The sequence below is a fragment of the Anas platyrhynchos genome, chromosome 2 (genome assembly GCF_047663525.1).
Source record: "Anas platyrhynchos isolate ZD024472 breed Pekin duck chromosome 2, IASCAAS_PekinDuck_T2T, whole genome shotgun sequence".
Lineage (NCBI taxonomy): Eukaryota > Metazoa > Chordata > Aves > Anseriformes > Anatidae > Anas > Anas platyrhynchos.
Genome location: NC_092588.1, coordinates 95,283,832 through 95,303,246, shown reverse-complemented (window position 1 = coordinate 95,303,246; position 19,415 = coordinate 95,283,832). Strand labels below are relative to the sequence as shown.

General features: G+C 40.5%; 1 protein-coding gene across 7 annotated transcripts in view; it reads right to left on the bottom strand.

The window, feature by feature from the left end:
* PHACTR1 (phosphatase and actin regulator 1) overlaps nucleotides 1–19,415 on the bottom strand; it is a 326,124-nt gene that overhangs the window by 23,857 nt on the left and 282,852 nt on the right. For all 7 annotated transcript variants that reach the window (XM_038174412.2, XM_038174411.2, XM_038174416.2 and 4 more), the window contains one exon: nucleotides 1,797–1,852. In XM_038174412.2, the coding sequence (XP_038030340.1) occupies nucleotides 1,797–1,852 (56 nt within the window). The remainder of the gene's footprint in view (nucleotides 1–1,796; nucleotides 1,853–19,415) is intronic.

Here is a 19,415-nt window from a genome sequence, read left to right as displayed (position 1 = left end):
TATAGAACAGACACTATTTAAATTTACTTGTTCAGAAGTGGAACATTTTTGTGTATTTTTAGATCAATTAAGACTATTTTAATTGTGCGTTCCTTGTCCTGCTGTGCTTCACCAAAAGTTGGGATGTCTTGGAAATACTACATTACTTTTTGCTGTAATTATGAAGTTGTTTGTCTACCAAGACTGAAGTTTTGGGGCAAATCTGTGCTTAGGAAGTAACCATGTTACAAAAATTCCATTTAGGAAATAAAATGTAGTTCTGGATTCAGGGTAATGTTTTCAAACATATCCATGTCATTTAGGAGCCTTTCTTCAATTGATAAGGAAACCGATGTGACTCAGGATAATTCCCCTGAACTACAAGACAACTTAGATCACCTATGTGACTGCAACACTTTGCAGTGTGACCTTTGTGAATCTCTAATGCACCCAGCTTTGGTGATGCTACTTCTCTGCTGATGCTGGTTCAAACACTGCAACCAAAGCAGCTGCCCGAGACCCACTCCGCACTTACCCCAAACTACCGACAGCCACTCTCACCAGTGCCAGGGTTGTGATTACTGGTCACATACCAGTGCCAGGCGCTTCATGACATGTATTGGTTCATGCTGGTGGCCAGAGCCAGGATGACAACACGTGCTGCCCATAGAATTGATCTCTGTCCCCCCTTGCCTGAACGTGGTGTTGAGTCATGTTGCATGCTCCCCCTCTTCCAGCTGTTCTGCAACCCACCTCAAGGCAATCACAACTGGATATGCCACCAATTCCCCTGTTTCTGCCCTCTTGAAGACTGATTTCTCCAGCTGCTGGAATGGGAGGTAGGAATAGATGGTAGCAGTTGTTTGAAGGCACATTATGGACCTACTTAAGGAGACACTATGGTATTTTAAGGTACCAGTCAGGAATACTTTTTTTCTGTATTCACTTTTTTTTTTTTTAATTTCCCTGGAATGATTGATATGCTAACTTTAAAAGAACTTATTTCTTCTGTTCCCTATTTCCAAAGAAGCAACACCTTGATAGACAGTTTGTAGGTTTTTTGTTTGTTGTTGTGTTTTTTTTTTGTTTGTTTTTTACATTCAAACACTTCAATGAGAATAAGAAATTGTCATTTTTTTTTCCTATTCATTCATGAGATTACAAGATTTGTGCAAGAGTCAATCCTGCTTCTCTTGAAACTGGTGGCAATGTATCTAGTAACTTAACTCAGCTCAGGCTCTCTGAATGTTAGTCTATTACTCTTTAAAACATCATTTAATATTTTGAAGGTCTACCAGTAAGTTTTTGGCTGATTTAAAGGAAGAATTTCAGGGGAACATTTCAGGGGAATTATGCCAAGTAACATCAGTTTATTTTTTTAATTAAATAAAAATTCTGCTTAAGTCTTGATAGCTGTGAATGTTTTTAGGAAAATTAATCAAGCCATGCTCTAATGGCTTTACTAACTTATAACATGATGTTCATGCCTGTGTGACAGCAGCATAAAAAGTTTTTTCAGAATGACCCTCTGTTTGGAACAGGACTTGCAAAAAAGATCCAGTGTTTATTTTCATTCCCATGGGCTGTTCATTCATTCACTGACTGTTCATTCACTGACTATGATTTTAATGACTTGTTTCTACAGGTATAAATGTTGCTATAGACTTGCACACTTCTTGCATTTATGATGCACTTTATTGTTATTCATGATGCACATACAGCATAGCTGATGTTTTATAAAACACACACACAATATATATATGAACTAATGCAATCTAGCTGGATTCAGATTAAATTTCAGTAGTATCAGGACTTACGTTTCAGAATGTTCCTCTGCTCCAATTCTTCAGCAGTCGGCCTTTGGCTCAGTCGTCTGCGAAAAAAGCCCGAGATCAGTTTTTGGACCATATCACATCCTTCTCAGCTCACTGTCTTTAAGAGTTATTTTGGGGTGTGAAAGGCAGAGCAGAAAGCACTGACACTGCTCCATTATGTACTTGATAGGTCTGGACCATGTGTGACACAGACCATGTTTCGCTTTCACAGTTTCCTCTTTTTCAACCCATGAAAGACAAGCTATGTTATGTCATCTTAGGCACGGCACTCCCACCCCTATCCCAGGCAGAGCTGCTGAGAGCTAAGCTACACAGATGTCTTCACTTAATTTCCTTCCTCTCATGCCTGCTTCCTGACTCGCACGAGTATTTACAGCTAAAACCCAGCTAACCCTCTGCCTGCCCTCTCGCAAGCCTCTTGACTGTGCCCAGTTTGTTTAAACAGTGTTTGAATATGCAGGTGGTCCACAGAAAAAACAAGGTACAGTTCAGCAGCACCAAGGGCCGAACAATAGCAGCCCTCCTCCTCCACACCGTCACTTCCCTCCTCCTTTCGTGACTTGTATTAAAGTTTAAGATGAACAATCAGCGTGACTTGTAAGTCAACCTGTACAACAGAGTCACCACAAACACAATCTCATTACAGATGGAGGCCCTGAGTGCAGAAACAATGAATATTCTGAATACAAAGCAAGAGAGAGAAGTACAAAGGGGTATTAGGAAAACAAAGAAAACCACTGTGATGACATCAGAAGTCAACACTGTTGGGTCCGCTCCTACTCTGCTCCCAGTCAATATGAGTATTATCAACAGTCCCAGTGACAGGACAGAGCCTTCTCTTCATTCAGACATGGCTGTTAAGAGAAGTTCCCAATCTGGGGTCCTGCTCTCTGTTTACCAACTGCTCGGCCAGTTGGCTCATCAGGTGCCCTGTGAGGTACCAGGTTCTGATAGGAACTGTGATATGAGCACTGGCTGCATGGCTTCCTCTTCTCTGACCAGTGCTTCCTACCCATCAGGGCCCAGAAGAAGCCCGCTGACACTGGGCTGGACAAGGGGTGTCTGACAAAGGCTCCTCAGAATCTCGGTCACCGCTCAGAGCTGTGCACACATCCCCAGCCCTCTTCAGAGCCAGGAGCTCATGTGTGCACCAGTTCAGTACCCCTGCTTCACTCAGAGCAACCTTCTGACAGCCCTCATGCCGTGTATGGTGCATGAGGCTGAAGCACATGACATGTGTAGCAGCCTTACCTCCTGCATGAAGGCAGATGTTTGGGCACCTAATTTTACACATCCTGATGATTTCCACCAGCAGAGATGACACTAGCCACACTGCCTGTGGCACCACTTTGCACCACTGAGACAAAACAGCAGAATATGGCTCTATTCCATCAGAGAATTTGGAGTGACTGGCTGTTTCTTTGCCATGGCAGATCGAACATTTACCTCATTGGAGAAGTGCTGATAGTGGCAGAAACTCAGCCTTAATTCAGAAGTAAAGAATGCCTGCGAAGTACGTTGAAGGGCTATTTCAGTGCTTGCCATTACTGTTCTTAACATAGAGTAGCTGTCGCTTAATGGGATGCTTCACCTCAGTTCTAAGAAGAGATTAAAGCTACCTTATTTCTATCAGCACATGAGAATCAAGGAGAGTAGGTTGCCAAGTTTAGCCCCATTATGTATGTCTGTGGTGTGGGAATAAAAATGTTGTTTTTGCAGAGTTACATTGTTTAGAGGGAAGGAGTGTGCTATTGAGATATCCTTGCAGTGATAAGAAAGCTTAACAGACAACCTTGTAAAATGCAGACAACCAGAATCCTTAGAGCAATTAGGTGGAAATCACTGTGTAAGAAACATTGCCACCTCAAAGAGTATGAAAGTCAAAAGAAATTTGACTTATAACAGGCTGGCAACTGAAAGCTATGTATTGTCTGTGGACCATTGGACAGATTGTGAACTTTGATTACCCAGTCAATGGGGAAACAGAGGAGGGTCCCAGTCCTCGAGAGAAAAAAAAAAAGTATATAAACTGTGTTATGGAACTAGTAGGTGTGCTTCTGCTTGTGGGATGCCCACCATTGCAATTGCGAACAAATTACTACTTCACTGAGATCCTCGCCTGAGCCTAAGTTATTGGCTATGGAGTGTTTCTCACAGTAGGAACTGTACTATGTAAAGTTTTTAATCCAGCACACTGTGACGCTTCTCAAGAGGATATGTCAGAGGAATGTTAAGGACAGACTCCAGACACCCAGCATGCAGCTGTGCTTCTACAGAAACAAATGTAATGCAACAAGCAAAAGGAGACATCAGCCTGAAAAGAAGGCTTCCAAAAAAGTCCTCCCCTTTCCCAAGAAAACGATGATTAAAAAACTCAGCTTGCAGTTCTGGTGAGAATAGTTCACACTGGAGCATTTCAAACAAAAGGCAGAGGTTTTATCTATCCACATGAATGATTTACATAAAAGAGCAAGTCCTCCACATATTTAGTTCCCTGTACCTGCTATGAAGTAGAAGCATTTATACAAAGCTTTGACTTCACTGTGTCATTGCTTCCACACATGAGGATAGGGGTTTTCTCCAAGTATGCTCTCCATATTATATGTTATTCCCCATTCCTGTTCTGCTCAGAGACCTATGGACTGTGGGCTTCTTCCCCAAGACACCCAGTAGGGCCTCTAATGAAAGCTCACCAGAAATACCTGTATTTCCCATTGAGAATCTGTTTATTTTATGATTTATTTTATTATCCGCTTTTTTCAGGCTGCAGTGTGCTCCTGACTAAATGATAACCATCATCTTCAAGGGATATGATGACATGGCAGAAAACGCCATGATATTTTTGATAGATACAGTCTGGATATCTGAAATTATCCACAGTCATGGTTTGTAGATAATTTCTGGACTCTTAGATATGCAAGAATTTTTAATAGCAAGACTTAAACAGTAGGAAGAGATAAGGTAACTGTAGTTTAACAAAATCATGACCAGTCTTTACAGAGCAAGCACAGCTGAAGGGTGAAGAAGGTAATGAACAGAAGCTCCGGAGATGCCTGGACTCCAGTACCAGTGTCTGCTTTTCATTTCCATGAACTGCTTCTCCATTCCCATTTCCATCTCCTATTGGATTGATTAAGCCTGATCGGCTCCTTTATTGAGTCCCTCCCTGATAAGCATATCAGGCAAACCCAACCCCTTCTCCAGCCCTTCCTTTATAAGCTCTCACAATTTTTTATTTTCTTCATCTCCTGCTCTTTCCATTTCATTTCTTCTCCTGCTTTCACAGTGACTTCCACCCCCAAATCTTTGGACTTTACAATCTACTCCACTAACTCCTCAGAACTGCTTCCTTTTAGTTTTTATTTTTTGCCTCTTAACTTTTGGTTTTGCCAGATGTTGGGCAGCTGTTAGCACTACCATTTCTGAAAACATTACAACTAGGTACTGAAACTGCAAATCAAGAAATATAAACAGCTCTTCCTTTGTTACTGTGGCTGCAAAGATACATTTTTTCTCATACCGAATTTCAATATACCATCTCCAGTGCACTGTTGTGATCTTGGAAAATACTAGGTGTGATACCTCCACTCTTTGTCCTTCCCTCCTGTGCTGCCTATAATAAAAATATTAATGAAGCCCACCTAGCTTGCAGAGGTTGATTTCAGTGGTTTGATTGCTGGATTGCTGCTGTGCCTTCTTTCATTTAACATCACAGGGGTTGCATGAGGCTGTCAAGAGGCGAAAGGTCAGGTAACAAGTGTCTAATTAGCAACACAATCAGAATAAACAGGAGAAAAAGGTGAGGAAAATGAGTTGGCAGAACCTGATGCAACAGCAAAGAAAAGATGTGTTTATGAAAACTGTATGAATCAAGTGGCATGCATGGTGCTGCTACTGATCAGAATAGCAACTCTGGTTGTTTTGTGGAGCTGTAGGAGCCTAAGTATCTAACAAAGGAAAATGAAGATCTCAGGAGTAACAGCCATTCAACAGCTCTTTCTGTATTTAAAAACCCTATGTAAACACACTTTACTATATGCGAGCATGCTTAACTGTACCATGCATGTAGTTTTGCAATAAGCATCAGGTATTTGAGAGAATAGGGAAGTCTGCTTCATGTAATTTGTGCTTTGCAAAATGTTGTCTGTTTTATACTTCACATATTTTTGCAATATTGTCAATAGTGGTTTTGTAAATACACTGACAAAGGTTTTCCTCCAAAAAAAAAAACAACCAACAAGCCTTCCTAAGATTTATGCTGATATCAAGTCCTTTCTAGGACTTCACTGAAAAAATAATATTGAAGTGAGATTGTCAGTGAAAAATAAAACAGATTGCTCAGATTTATAAAAATAAAATTCACAGAATGTCCTGGTTTCAGTTAGAACGGAGTTAATTTTCTCCCTAGTAGCTGGTAGAATGCTACGTTTTGGCTTAGGATGAGAAAAGTGCTGATAACACCCTGATGTTTTAATTGTTGCAGAGCAATGTTTATACCAAGCCAAGGACATTTCAGCTTCTTGCTCTGTCCTGCCAATGGGCAGGCTGGGGGTGCAGTAAGAGCTGGGAGGGGACAGACCCAGGACAGATGACCCAAACTAGCCAAAGGGGTATTCCATACCATCTGACGTCATGCTAAACAATATATAGGGGTGGCTAGCCGGGGGAGGGGCGCCGGACTGCTCGGGGTTAGGCTGGGCATCGGTCAGCGGGTGGTGAGCAATTGCATTGTGCATCACTTGTTTGTACACATTATTAGTAGTAGTACTATTATCATCATTGTATTATTATTATTATTATTATTATTATTATTATTATTATTATTATTATTATTATCCTGTCTTATTAAACTGTCTTTTTCTCAACTCACGGGCTTCACTTTCCATTTCTCTCCCCCGTCCCAGAGAGGGAGGGGGGAGGGTGAGGGAAAGGCTGCGTGGTGTTTAGCTGCTGGCTGGGTTAAACCACGACACAGAATCTTGATTTTCTGAATTAATTCCAAGCATGATCAAAACATACCACATTACTTGTACTAGAACTATACAACACTCATCTTTTACTAAGGGCTTTGCATGTTTTCTTTCTTTCTTTCTTTCTTTCTTTCTTTCTTTCTTTCTTTCTTTCTTTCTTTCTTTCTTTCTTTCTTTCTTTCTTTCTTTCTTTCTTTCTTTCTCTTTCTTTCTTTCTTTCTTTCTTTCTTTCTTTCTTTCTTTCTTTCTTTCTTTCTTTCTTTCTTTCTTTCTTTCTTTCTTTCTTTCTTTCTTTCTTTCTTTCTTTCTTTCTTTCTTTCTTTCTTTCTTTCTTTCTTTCTTTCTTTCTTTTCTTTCTTTCTTTCTTTTTCCAAACTTGTCTGGGCTGAGCATATCATAATGGATGAGTAGGAATTTGGGGGCAGGAGGGACAATCACATGCAAAGTCAACTGCCACTGATTTAAAGCATTGGCTGGTGGGGATGCAATCACTTCAGAGAGTCAGAAAAGCAGCATTTTCACTGATGGATACTACTGTTTGGAGCCTGCACAGCAAACTCAGAACTCAGAACGGGAAGTTCCTGCTCAATGTGACAGTATCCAGTGTGTGCAATAAAAAGAAAAAGTGGCTGTAAAACTATCCAGGCAACAGAAAACACTTGAACTAAGAGCCCACACAGTGATGCTTAGCTTGCTCTGCAGCGTGGTCATACCCAGAAGGCTCTCAGGACATTGGCCAACTAGCTGTGGAGATTACAGTCCTTTCTGCCCTTTTGCCACATTCGAAGTGAGGTGCTCCTGGCTGCCTAGGATGTCACCCTACTAGGAGTCATGGGTTTTACCTCTGTAGTCTCTTGTGGCGTTGTAGATGAGTTCTGAGCAAGAGATGGTTAATGCCAGCCAGCACCAGGACAGTGGCTTTTGCATATCAGGAATTACCCTTTGCTTCTGCCCAGAGGTCAAGAACATTTAAGAGCTTATTATGGCATCATCTATAAGTATAATGGTATAATGGCTGGAAACAGAACAGGGCTTGCTGGAAAATGATGCCCTGTTTACTTGCCAGGCTTGTTAACTCCTAGAGTTTGTAGATTTAAAAGGCAGAACACAGTTCTGCAGCGCCTGAGTGGTGACATCTGGCATGTACGACCCAAGAGCAGTACTGATAGGCAAATAGGTTACGGGTGGTCACAACAGGGCATGCAGCAGTATGGCAACACCGAAATATTTTGGAGCCCAGACATGCTCACAGACTGTTCCTATGGCATATGCCACTCTGACATAAAGTAACTTCTGAGCACAGTGGGGCATAACCTCTGGAGCACCTCTTGAATTAATTCTCTAGATGCAAATCTTTTTACTCAGGTGCATCTGGGTTCATACCACCCTAGAGATTGCTCTAAGAGAGGAGTAAAACAGAGCTGGGCACATGAGAAGGCAGCTGCTACAAAGAACTACTTGTTGTACAGCTCTTCAGTTGGCATAAATGAGCACAACTCACACCAGCAGAAATGCACTGATTTATATCAGTTATATAATTTGACATGAGGAAAATTTGATGCCAGTAAAGTGTCTTACTGTTGCTTAATTTAGCTTGCCTTTACTACTAATAATGCTGATAGCAAAGCAGTATTGATGAAGTACAGATTACCAGGGGCTCTTTCTACTCCCATGCCATGTACAGAAAAATGGAGGACAAAAATGAAGAAAAGCTTGCATTTGCTTGTGCCTTTTAACTGTTAGCAGAGGGCAGGAAAAAAATACTTCTTTTCCTTATGCCACTGTACAATGAGCAAAAAATATCTGTAAGCTCAGTGGTTCACCTTCCCTGAATTATCTGCCCAGATACTGCCAGCTAGACTTAAGAGTCTACAGAGAACTATCTTCCTCCTAACAGGATTTATAAAATGGGATTAATACAGCTTTATCAATGAGTGAATAAACTGAAAGCATATTAAATACAAAATCCCTGCCCAAATAGGAAACCATAAGACTTTTACACCATTAAAATTCCTGTACTAGAGTCCATTAAGATGATGGCTAATTTGTAGGATACATTATTTCTTCCTTTAAGCTCTCTTCTCTGTGTGACAAGTCTCCTGGTATCTGTCATGCTAATACTTCTTATAACTTCTTTTCCTGAGAAATTAAGGCAATAAAACCGTGAGGAGTCTGACACAATTCAGTTGCCATGTAATGACTACTCTCCACTTCCCTGTTGATTTTGATCATTCAGTCCCTGGGAGATTGTGGTACTTGTGCAGCTAAAAAGAAGCCTGGGGTAATGAACAGAGCAGACCACAGTGGGCAGAGACCCCTGCTCACCCCTGGTGAAATGGATGAAGCACTACTGAGAGAGAGAGTTTAAATGAGAACTATTTAGCCAGTATACTCAGAGCCAATATACAGACTCAGAAATTGCTTGCTTTTGGAAAAAAAAAAAAAAAAAGCAACTGGTACGTATCAGTTGAAGATCAAAGTACTTCCTGGTTTTGCTGCCTCGGCATTGCAGTTTGCTCCCTGAGCTGCATCACCTGGTCCAGGATAGCTACAACAGTCCCATGTTCTGAAGGAGAAAAGTAGCGCTTCGGCTCAGCGCTTCTTCCTAGTGCACCACAAGAAATACCAAGCAGTCTGGCACATGAACCAACTGATTGGCAGCTCCTATAATATGTCTGCAGTCATGTATCCAAATGGGCTCTGCAAGAAAATCAGATTTTCCCCTGAAATTGTTCATATTTTAATTTAGGCTCTAAGCAGTCCCTCAGTGTTCCCCAAAATTATGCTTAACCCAGATTTTATTTTGTGTTGAGAAACAGCTTCAGTGCAACTTTAAAGCTCTACCTAGTCTAGATTGCTGTGAAGATTTTTAGAAAAAATAATCAGCAATTTTTCTGCTTGGTCAAATATCTGGATAGTGAAAAATATCCGAATATTAATAGCAAAGGTGTCCCTTTTCTTAAAACTTGAAATGTGACCAATTTGTTTTTTCATTCTTTAGCCTATGTGAATCTATTCTTGACTCACAGCAAAAGCAATGCATTCTTTTCTGTTTCAGCTGACTGAAGGTTTGATATATTTTGATTTTGATTTATTCTTGGGAAGTTACAAGCTCCCCAAGAAAGAACAGGCTGCCCAGATTAGATCAATTAGATCTCCTGGGTAAAGAGAATCATATTCAAAAATGTAGACTCTGATAATTGATTATGCCTGCATAAAGTTAAAATCTTGCCTATGATATGCAAAACACATTTCCTTAAAATACTTAAAGCAGAATCATCATGGTCCATGGACTTTGCATTTTGTTAAAAAATAAAGAAATGAGTGTGCAGTCCTATAACTTTGAGAAGAAACACCCTGTTATACTTGTCTGAATAATGACACACACAATTTGACATAAGATCACAGGAGGAGATTCCAGAGAAGCTCCCTTTACAAGTGGGAAAGCAGTATCGCAATGCAAACATTTGCATTTTCCCAGGGAATTACATATTTTCTTACATTTTATTTCTAAAGATAAAGCCTCGTATTTTTAGTACCAGCCACATAAATTCAGCTTTCAGCCTCCCTATCAGTAATACTAACTGCAAATTGCTTACTGATACATTGAACACTGCAAGATCACACAAGCTCATCTCACACCTCGAACTCTAAAATGGAGCTTCTCCTCTTTCATTTCCATTGTTTCATTACCATCAAACCTTTTAGCCACACATTAGCTGTTCACATAAAATACTATCATAAAAGTTTAATTAAAAAAAACAATACGAGCATGGCACAATTAAAATAGTTGCACCATATGAACTCTGTAGCATTAATTCTCAAATCTCTTATCCCTAATCTCAAAAGCAAAACATCTAACACCTGTGATAGGAAAGAAAGAACAATGTTTTTTTAAAGGAGGGAGCTTACTATGTATCTAATTCAAGAATGTATTTTGGAACAATAAAAATGGGCTATTTTTGAATACTAGAAATCCAGAGGGATAAACATACTAAATGATGTCTGAAAATCTAAAGTGTGCCAGAAAAAATGGATGGATTTTAGGACTCATCATAATAAAGAAAAAAAATGTTCTAAAATGTTATTGATTATCCTTCAGTACAGCATTGTGAAAAGACACTCGTTTCTCCAAAAGTAATACTATTCAACCAAAAGCTGATTTTACAAACCATAATTCACAATTCAAGGTCATTCCATTAATGACATAAGGAATAAAATGGCACCATGAAAATCAGCCTGAACTGAACACATATGCTTGCCACCTACAAGCATATTTGTGGTGTGCTTATTTTAGAATCTTTTCTCTACATAGTTCCATGGTTTTGTGTCTGTGAACAAACATGCTTACAAGAATGCTTAAAGGTATATTTTTTGAAGGAAAGATTTGAAGGCTAAACCTTACAAATATATTTGCCTCACTCCTCATAGTAAGTTATTTTTTTCTGCTTAAATTCAATACGCCTTTTGTCCAAAGACTAGTGTTTGTAGGCTTCTAATGCTGACTTCTGCACTTATTCAGTTTTGAGGAATAGCCTTGTATTTGGAGGATCTGAAAGAAGACCAGATCACCACCAACATATTTGTAAAGGTGTCCTCAGTCTTCTGCCGCTGAAGAGCTTCCTGGACAATCCTATGGATGATTCAGCCAAACAACAGGCCTGAGACAAGGCCCAGACCCCTCTATCTCTCTATCACCCAACCAAGCCTGACATGATTGAAGTTGTGACCACCCTTGGTGTTTTTAAAGAAATTGCGGGTCTCCCTCTAGTCCCCAACACATAGCTGCTTATTATCATAAAAGTTACACTCTTAAAAGCAGAGCAATGTCCAATCAAAAGTCTGAATAACAAAGTCTCTTCCATCTTTGTGTGTTACCCTGCTCCAGTTCCTGGTGCTCAGGGAAGCTCACACGAGTGAACATGGCTTGATATGGTGGCCTTGGGGTTTGAGGTAAAAAACAACTGTTTTGGCAAGAAGATCTGTGGAGCCAGGAAAGGAACCATGGAGGGAAGCTGAGAATGGGAGTACAGCCCTACTCCCTCCTACAACCCTCTAAGACCCACTGATTTTTCCCAGGGCCCCTCTTCTCTCAAGGTCCTCCTTTGAGATATCTACAGCTGCCTGAGGCTTAAATTTTGCCTATGCTGAGAAGCAGTTGCAGGCTCCAAGGAAGGGCTGATGGCTGAAGTACATAACAGAAGGACCATCTTCTCTAGCTGATTCAGCTAGCATGAAGGTAAGACCTCCTGATGGGCCTTTGTGGACCATCATGTCTATATGGTGTATACATATACAGCACAGTGACTGTATGTTCGTAGCCTGTTCATTATTAGTTATCTTACACTTCTAGCACTGTCAGCATTCATTTTGCCTAATTAAAAAAGCAACAGCACTCTTTTTATTTACATAGGTACCAGCACAACTGTAATCCTAAAAACACCAAGCTAAAACACATAAGCAACCAAAGTTGGAAAATTTTGCTTGGCAGTCCAACTAATTTGTGAATGTTGTGATGAATTCCAATCCAAAATACAAAGAGATATTGATTCTAAGGAAGGAAGCTTTGGAGTGGAGTTTCACCAGTTTGCTGACAGCAGGCTCAACACTTTTAAGGCTAACATGGAAAAGTCTCCTCCGTTATTGCAGCAGCAACAGACAACTCAAAGAACGGAGACCGGGGGCTCATATATGTCCCCTGATTGTGTTGGTTTGTTGTAGGTCATTTTACCACCACCAGCATGAAGAAAGGCAAATGAACAATACTCCACAAATCCAATTAATCTCCAAACAGGCACTTTGAGTATGGTAATGTCAAAAACTTATCTACTTTCTGAGAAATGAATCAAAAGCTAAAACACTCAGTGACTTGGAACATTCACAATACAGGAATTCCAAAGAAATGCTTTTATAACTGAAGTTGGCAGTGTTAGCAATTCAAAACCACAACAATGCAGTTTCTGGGAGAAAGGGTGCATAGGAAATAGCATGGTGCCCACACTTTGCCTTGCAACTGATGTAGAAAATTCCTGGAAGTGAACAATTTTGAGAGCTTTAAGAGTGATTAACCATGTTGTGCCAGAGACATTTCAGACTCCCAGAACTGTATAAAAGGCAGGTTAGTTTATAAAGAGCCAAGAATTACTGCAAAATGTTCACCCAGAGATTAAGAATTAGGGCTGGGAGAAACATTTGTGACAAACAGGCAAATTGCCAAAAAATTAAGTTTCAGGAGGTCAGAAAACTATCTGCGAGGTCAAACTTGGTGAATAGTTTCAGCTGAGAAAACAATTTACTAGACACTACTGGAAAAAAAAAGTAAAAAAACAAAAACATTAAAAATGTTTGGTATTGACCTGAAATGGTATTTTCATTTTATAATAAAAAAATAACTCTTCACCAGGCTGATTTTATTCAGTTTTCCCTTCCTACCTTATTTTGTTCCAAATGCAAAAAGTTCCTTATTCAGCCAACTTTTCAGCCAACTTTATTAGACAAAACTCTTCTTGCAGTAACTGTGACAGTAATTACAAGCACATATTTGCTAAAGCAGGTTACAAGGCTGTTGTTTCTCCCCATTGCCAGCTGCAGTGCAGACATCTGGGTCAATCCTGTCCATTTAATGGTCATATCTACATCTGGGCTATCTGCTGATCAGACTGAATCTTTGCACATGCTTTTCTGTATCTGCATCACTGCTTGCGAATTTAGTTCTTACCTTTCTAGAGACCTTCATTTCTCACCACCCTTACCCAGAGATTTGCCCATTATCCAAATTCCCACTTTGTTCAAGGACACAACCCGTCTCATTCCAGATGGTGTCTACTAGGACCTACTTCCGCATTAGTAAAATCCATATGTGCATATATATATATATTTATATATTTATATTTAAATTGTAGCATCTGTGTGCATCATGCTGCACCAGAAAATGCCAAGAATGGCTAGTTCAACCACAACAACAAAAAGAAATTGTTCACCTGTCTACAATATATAGAAAAATGCCTTAGGAAACTACATGGTTGTTATTTTGACAAGATATCAGACACAATTTGCTCAAAGTTATATCTCCGCCTTTAGGTTTAAATTTGGTGGTCTAAAAATGTGACAACAAGATAGTTTTTTTCCTCAGGAGAAGCCTTGTCCCATCTGCATTTTCTTCTCTTGCAGTTACTGAGATGATAATTACCCAGAGGCTAAATTTGGACCACAAAATGAAAATCCTTTTTTTGTTGCTTCATAAGTACTTCCATAGTGAAACAAATGGAAAGTTACAAAGAGGCTTATTACATCATGTAAGGAATTAGCAGCAGGAATCAATTATCTCCAAAGTAGCAAAGATCCCATTTCCAGGCAGATACTCTTTACTTCAAAATAAACAGAATCAAACCCATGAACCAAAACACTTCCAGAGGGGCATATGTGATATGCCAAATAGGCTGCAGTCTTTTTTTCTTTTTATGTTTAGTATGACATCAGCTTTTTACAATTTTTCCCTTAGGCTTTGAGGGCTCAGTTTAATGCCTACTGAAGTTTCTCCAGTGTTAGTTTCCAACTAATATCAGGTACATGTATTCTTGCCTGCATATTATGCAGCTCCTCCTGACAAAGTAAAAACCTGCTTCACTATCAGTCTATCACTATCAGTCTATCTGCTGGGAGGAGAGGAGTAGCCTTCTTGTTTTTTTTTTTTTTTTTTTTTTGTTTTTTTTTTTTGTTTTTGTTTTTTTTTTTTTTTTTTTTTTTTTTTTTTTTTTTTCCCTAGAGCTGTTGTTGAACAAAGAGAAAGAAATGAAATACAAAATATGAGAGAGACCTGATCCTGTCTTAAATCAGTGACTGTTTTTTGAGCTCCTTACTAGTCTGAATAGCTTATTTAGCTAGTGTTCAGGCAGAGGGGCTGAAGAGAGTTATTATTTAAAAATGCTTTGTGTGCAAGACAAGTGAAGTATGCTTGTTCATGGTTGCTGACATGCCATAGGCCATGCCTGGATTTCCCTGCAGGGCCCACTCAGATGCCTTGAGATACCAGGACCGATATAACTGTCCTAGACTTATGTGCCCTGTTTTTGTGATACTATGTTGTTTCCTGCATATCCAACTGCGGTGAAGTCAAGGAGAGGGAACTTTGAGAGAGGTAGCAAACAGAATGGGCACAGTCGCCCTGACAAAATCCCTTCTAAACATGTATCAATGATACACGAAGTGTGGGTAAAACTGGAAACTGCACTCACCTACTTCTATGAGAAACTGCAGATTAGTATCAAAACACACTGCCTAGGACGATCTGGGCAAACAGACATAGTGTCTGCTTCCTAGTTTTGCTCAACTTCATCATTAGTTTAAAATGTGCAACCTCTCATGCATCAGCATTGAGCAACAGGATACACTTTCTCATCCCTCATTCCAGCCCCCACTCACCACAGCCATGTGGATTTGCTTTGTGCTTTACAGGCATACTGAATTCACATTTGTACCTTATAGTTAATTGGGTGTTAAACCCACTCACATGACTGGAGATTATCTAGTGCTGATAACAATTTTGCTCCTGCTTTACAGCAGTGCTCTGCTGAGCCCAAATAATGAACACCAGCTGCTAAGAAAGTGGGGAAAAATGTCTCACAAATACTATACCATCAGCTTTTCGTACTGGTTTGAGCAGTGTTGTTAGCAAAATGTGCATCAAATACATTATTTCATCCTGTTTCTTACTAGATACATTACAACATTGCTTTACTCTACACTATTGGAGATCATTGCTGTTGTATAAATACCAGACAGTACTACTGCAGGCTGTCTGGGAAATTCCTGAAAGCAGCAAACTTCCAGTTTCCCAAACAGAGAAAGAAAATAAATAATAAATTCTCTTGTCTCTGCATGTATCCAGAGAAAGTTTGGAAGGCCAGTTACAGTTACCTTTTTGTCTTAAAGTTCTGCTTTGGATAGACATAAAAGGAGAAAAGAGCTATAGAAAGATACAAAGAAAACAAGCCCTTGGAAGTGAAACTGGGACTCTAGGTCTTTTTTTTTTTTTTTTTTTTTTTTTTTTTTTTTTTTGTAAGGGCATAGGGAAATGCAGGGCTGAGAGAAATGTTTGTTAAGAGAAGTTGGGAGAATACAATGTGTCTGTGAGATGTTCTTGTTTAGAAACTGAGTCCTAGTAATTTTTTCCACAGAGCAGAGCATGAAAATTATGGTCTTGAGGGCTAACCCAATACTCTCTTGGAACTGAAGTAAGCTAGAAACTTTTATGGCCTAGATGTCATACTAAGACATTTACCAGAATTTGTGACCCAGCTAAATTGTCTGTGTCAGCATTGCCATTATGAAGTAATGCAAAGCAGAAAAAAAAAATGTCAGGAATTGTATTGGAATAGCTTTACGAGATACATTCACAGTAACCTTAGAGTGAATGGGAGGGAGTCAGGATTTGGAGGGGCTGAGACAGAACTTGGCTGCTTTGCACTGCCAAAGGCCTACAAAAATCACCCAACACTATTGTGTACTTCAAATTCAAAGATGGTGCTAACACTCAAACTACTTGGTAAACTCTCTCTGATGCCAGTCACTGAATGGTTGAGGTTGGAAGGGCCTGCTCAAGCAGGGCTGTTCAGAACAGGTTGCTTGGGGCCATGCCCAGATGATTTTTGAATACCTTCAAGGAGAAGTCTACACAACAAGCTTTGGAAACCTGTGGCCGTGCTCAGTCTCACAGTAAGAAAGTGTTCCTGATGTTCAGACAGTACCTCCTGTGTTTCAATTTGTGACTGTTGCCTCTTGTCCTGTCACTGGGCACCACTGAGAAGAGGCATGGCTCCTTCCTCTTTGCACTCTCCATTCAGGCATTTACATGCATTGAAAAGATTCCTCTTTAGGCCCCCTCTTCTCTAGGCTAAACTGGCCTGCTTCTCTCAGCCTCTCCACATATGTGAGATGCCCCAATCTCTTAAACATCTTTGTGGTCCTATGCTGGACTCTCTCCAGTAGCTCCATGTCTCTCTTTTACTGTGAGCCCAGAACTGGGCACAGTACTACAGCTGTGATCTTGCCAGTGCTGAGTAGAGGGCAAGGATCATCTAATTGACGTGCTGGTAACTCCTCCTAATGCAGCCTAGTATACTATTGGCTTTCTGGCCACAAGGACACATTGCTGAGTTATGCTCAATTTGTTCACCAGGACCCCCAGGTCTTTTTCTGCCAAACTGCTTTCTAGCTGGATGTCCCCCAGCATGTTCTGGTGCAGGGGCTGTTCTTCCCCAGGTACAGGACTCGGTACTTCTCCTAGTTGAACTTCATGCGTTTCCTGTCAGACAATTTCTCCAGCTAGTTCAGGTCCCACTAAACAGTGGCATGACCCTATGCAATAGCTGCCACTGCTCCCAGTTTTGTGTTATTGGCAAACTCTCTGCTCCATCATCCAGATCAGTGATGAAGATGTTTAACAGCATTGGACCCAGTACGGAGCCCTGGGATACACTGCTGGTAACTGGCCTTCAACTAGACTTCATGGCACTGATCACCACCCTTTGAGCTTGGCCATTCAGACAGTTTTCAATGCATTTTACTGTCTGCTCATCCAGCCCATATTTCAACAATTTCTCTAGGAGGATCTTATGGGAGACAGTGTCAAAAGCCTTACTCAAGTTCAGATAGACAATTCCCACTGCTCTCCCCTTGTCTACCAGGTCAATCAGTTCATCACATGAGTTTATCAAATTTGTCAAGCATAACTTCCCCTTGGTGAAGTCATGTTGATTACTCCTGATGACTTTCTTGTCCTCCATTTGCCTGGAAATGGCTTTCAGGATTAGCTACTCTATCACTTTTCCAGAGACAGAGGTCTGGTTGGCTGGCCTTCAGGTGCCTGAGTTCTCATTCTTGCCCTAGAGATTGGAGTGATGTTTACTTTCCTCCAGTCTTTGGACACTTCTCTCAGTCGCTATGATTGTTCAAAGATTTTTGAGAGTAGCCTTGGAATGCCATCAGCCAGCTCCCTCAGCACTTGTAAGAGCACCCCATCAAAGACTTCCACATGTCCAGTTTGCTTAAGTATTCCCTGAATTGATCCTCTTCCACCAAGCATACATCTTCCTTGCTACAGATTTTCTGTCTCTGGGACCTGGAACTCCTGAAGGTAAGCCTTGCTAGTAAAGACATGCAGAGAAGGCATTCAGTACCTCAGCCTTTTCCATGTCCTGTGTCACCAGGTCCCCTGCTTCATTCAGCAGAGTGCCCTAGTTTTTCTTTGTCACCTGTGTAAGTGTGAATAGGAGCCCTCCTTGTTGCCTTTGACAGCCCTGACAACAAATATTTCCATTTGTGCTTAAACCTTCCTATCTTCATAACTGCGTGCTTGGACGGTGCCTCTGTATTCCTCTCAGGTTACCTCTCCCTGCTTCTACCTTCCGTATGCTTCCTTTTTGCATTTGAGTTTGGCCAGGAGCTCCTTTTTCATCAATACAGGCTTCCTGGCACTTTTGCTTGACTACCTGCTTTTAGGAGCAGATCATTCTTGAACTTCAAGGAGTTCATCCCTGAATATTAACCAGCTTTCTTGGGCTCCTCTTCTCTCCAGGGCCTTCTCCCATGGGGGTCAAGCAGACCTTTAAAGAGACCAAAGTCTGCTCTCCTGAAGTCCAGTGTTGTGATCTGGCTTTTTGCTCTCCTCCCAGGATCCTAAAGTTGTATGATTTCCATCAGAATCTCCAGATCCTATAATTGTATGATTACCATTAAAAAGAATTGTTAAAGAAAACAAGATGATACTAAATCCTTAGTACTGCTGGGTCAAATTGATCCTTTCAGATACACTTGTACTGGGTCTGGCTGGAATGTTAACTTTCCCAGCAGCAGCCCATACAAAAAACCACCACAACACTTTTACACTGAATAGCAAAGCAATATTGTTTTCTCTTGAAAGTTTTAACTTTGGCCCTAATTGTTAAAATGTGACATGTCTAGTGACAAGGGAACAGAGCTCAGAAAAAGGCAAGGTACAATGAAGGGCAGGTGGGTGGACCAAATCCCAGGCACAACCAAATTTCAAGTTCACAACAATCTGGGAGGAATCTGAGACAAGTGAGCTGTTATGACTATCATTTCTCCACTGGTGCCTTGCATTTCCCCATCACTCTCTTTATATCTGCTCTAGAATCCTTCAAGGCCTAGTACTGTACATTACCTTTGAACCAGGGGGTGGGGGTGGATTTATTAGCACTACTGAAATACAAGAAGAAGTAGGAAAGAATAAAGACTTGGAAGAGAAGAATCATTAAGAAAAAAAGGAATAAAAGTACCTCCCAAAAATATGCCACACATGGTGGAGGCAAAAACTAGACCTTTGAACTGAGCAGAGCTTTTTTCATTAGAAAACATGATGGAAACCTTAACTCACTGGAATTAAACAATGCAGTGTAAAATGTTAGCAGTTGTTCTAACTGCAGTAGCATATTACACTCTTTTAGTCATCAGGGGAAGATGAAGTGGAGGGTGGAGTGTCACATAACTCTATTGTACTTGTCAATATCCATGTCTCTATCTCAGAAAATAAGGCTACCGAATAAAGTGTTAACTGAGAGTGGAAAGGAACAGGAACTGGAAAGGGAGGGAGGGAGTCTCTGTGGCCATTTTG